Source organism: Myiozetetes cayanensis, unplaced genomic scaffold (genome assembly GCF_022539395.1).
Source record: "Myiozetetes cayanensis isolate MyiCay16 unplaced genomic scaffold, myiCay2020 scf10, whole genome shotgun sequence".
Classification (NCBI taxonomy): Eukaryota; Metazoa; Chordata; class Aves; order Passeriformes; family Tyrannidae; genus Myiozetetes; species Myiozetetes cayanensis.
The window spans coordinates 5,775,001-5,777,500 of record NW_026086605.1 but is presented as its reverse complement, the minus strand read 5'-3'; the positions used below and the strand labels follow the sequence as shown (position 1 = coordinate 5,777,500).

Sequence of the window (2,500 nt, the reverse complement as noted above, 5' to 3'; positions counted from 1 at the left end):
GGAAGACTTGCTGTAGGAGGTCTCCCAGTACAATTGGACAATTAGTGTTAAAATTACTAGGAGTAGCCTTAAGGAGACATATGGAGGCAATTTTCATATGAATGATGCCCTGTGGCCTTTCCTGCAAACGAAAACCAAGGATCGTTTACAGAGCTTTTTCTTAAAAAAAAAAAAAGCTTGTAGAACCCATATCTTCCAATGTGACAGCATGAAGGGAGAATTCAGAGACAAGGAGTGCCATTGAAAGTGATTTTGTGATTGTATAAACTGGCTGGCATCAGCCTTATCAGTGCCATTTTGATTTAAGGTATGTTTTCTGTGTGATTTTTATAGCTGATAACACCCCACGCCATCAGAGTTCAAACACCACCACGGCACATTCCAGGAGTTGTTGAAGTAACTCTGTCCTACAAATCCAAACAGTTCTGCAAAGGTGCTCCCGGCCGATTCGTCTACACTGGTAAGTGCATGGTTTCCTTACTCCTTTTGGAATGACAAATCCAGTCTCTTAATGATACATGGGCAGTTAAAAATGCTGTTAAAATTGGATGTGTCTTGCAGGAAATGTGACTTGTGGTAACTGGACCTCAAAATGCCTGTTCATATGGGCACCCAGGAGCTTTGGTACCCATCCAGACTCTTGGGTCTTAACAATGTCTTGATGTCCCATGGGATCAAGCTCTCTCACAAGATGCCTGTTACTTCCTGTTTTCATATTGGCCAAAAATAGATTAACAATGGTATTTCCTACTCTGTTCCATCCAGAGAAAGGAGTTAAGAAGTACTCAGTGATGAAAAATACTTTTCAGGCTATCTATCCAAACTTCTTGAACTTCCCTAAAGGTTCAGTTGAAATTTTAGGCACTGGTTCAAGGAGCTGTTGCTGGATCCAAATGACTTTATCCAACCCTGTTCACAATCTGGCTCTTAAAGATTCTCTCAGACCTGAAACTTGGGATACAAACTCATAAGACTGGGAATGATTTATTTGTGCCAATTCTTTTGAATACATTTGATTTTAATTTACAACAGTGCAAGAAAAAATCGGAACTTTGTGGTTTCCAGTGGTTTTAATATGAAAATTCTTACTTTGGGATGAAGTATTGCTGGCTTTTTATCTGAAACGTGTACTAGAGTTTTTCTGGCATTTACCAGTGAATTGAACTGAGGTACTGGGAGGGAAAAGGGAGAGAGAGTGATTTAATTTACTGTATTTTTGGATGAGAATTCTAGGTAATAAATTTGATCTGATGAATCAATCTCTCTTTTGAAAACAAAGAGCCTTTAACTGTTTACTCGACAGACTGCAGGGATTTGGGGAGAGTCCTCGCTGCTTATTGGGTAGATAATGCAGATTGCAGATGATGTGCAGATGATGTGCATTTTGATGAATATTTTCCCACTAGACTGCAACTGTTTCTATCTATTAATTTAGATCTAATGGGAAAAGTGTGTTCCTGGGTAGTTTTAGGCTAGGACTTATAAAACGGTTAACACATCGTGGATATGGTTTTGTGTCTGCCTAAGATCTATTGTTGAAATGAACTTTTAAGTGATGGTAACACCTGAGATTCCTATATTCTGTCTATTCCCAAAGAAATCACAACCTGAGCAAAAACCCTGGCATCCAAGCCTGGGTGACTCGCTTCTGGCTGACGAGGGAGAGAATATTGACATTTATTGATCTTTAGGACTGGGTTTTATCAGAGTTTCTGAATGGGATGATGGTGACTGTGATGCTTTTGGTGCTGCTGATATATCTCAAAAGCCATGGATGTTCCACAGGCTGTTGCAAGGGTGGTGAGTGCAGGTGGGGCCATCAGTGTTGCAGGCTTAAAAACGCTCCTATGAATCATGATTTATATATATGTGCATATTGTGAGTGTGTGTGTATATATATATATCTCTGTATTTCATGCAAAGCTACAGTGGAGTGTCCTGATGAGTATGATGAGCTAAGTGTCCAACAAAATAAAAAGTGAATGAATTAAAAGCCTCAGCCCAAGTTCCAGATATTTGAGCTGCTGGGAGCTGGTGCAGTTCCACCCCGTGCAGGGAAGTGCCGCAGATTTGAACCAGATGACGCTCTGGCTCTCAGGGCAGAGGCCTGGAATTTTGACTTGCTTTAGTGCAATGTCTTTAACTGATTTCTTAGGTGCAGATTTTGCAAATTTGGCTAATTTTGCTGTTCTGAACTTCTTTCTAATGTGTAAATGCACGTGTGTATAGGACTGTAAGGACACACCATTTGTTTCTTCTTTCCTGGGGTTGTCTTTTGTCTTTATCGCTAAGTAAAGATGTTCGAAAGGATTGTGAGAATGTCATGAGCCTCTCCCTCTGGAATAAAATCGTAATAAAGTTACATTACTTTAATGGAAATATACATTTAAAACACCTTTTGGGGGAAACACCAGCCAATATCCCAGCAAGAAGAAAATAAAGAGATAAAACCAGCGCCTGCCTGCCCGAGAAACTTCTGCTTTGCTTTATCCCGGAGTGA

The 2,500-nt window shown here is 40.1% G+C and overlaps 1 protein-coding gene across 6 annotated transcripts in view; it reads left to right on the top strand.

Annotated features, from left to right (window-relative positions):
* Positions 1-2,500, top strand: part of EBF3 (EBF transcription factor 3) — a 130,495-nt gene that overhangs the window by 96,530 nt on the left and 31,465 nt on the right. For all 6 annotated transcript variants that reach the window (XM_050337481.1, XM_050337497.1, XM_050337506.1 and 3 more), the window contains one exon: positions 334-460. In XM_050337481.1, coding sequence (XP_050193438.1) covers positions 334-460 — 127 coding nt within the window. The remainder of the gene's footprint in view (positions 1-333; positions 461-2,500) is intronic.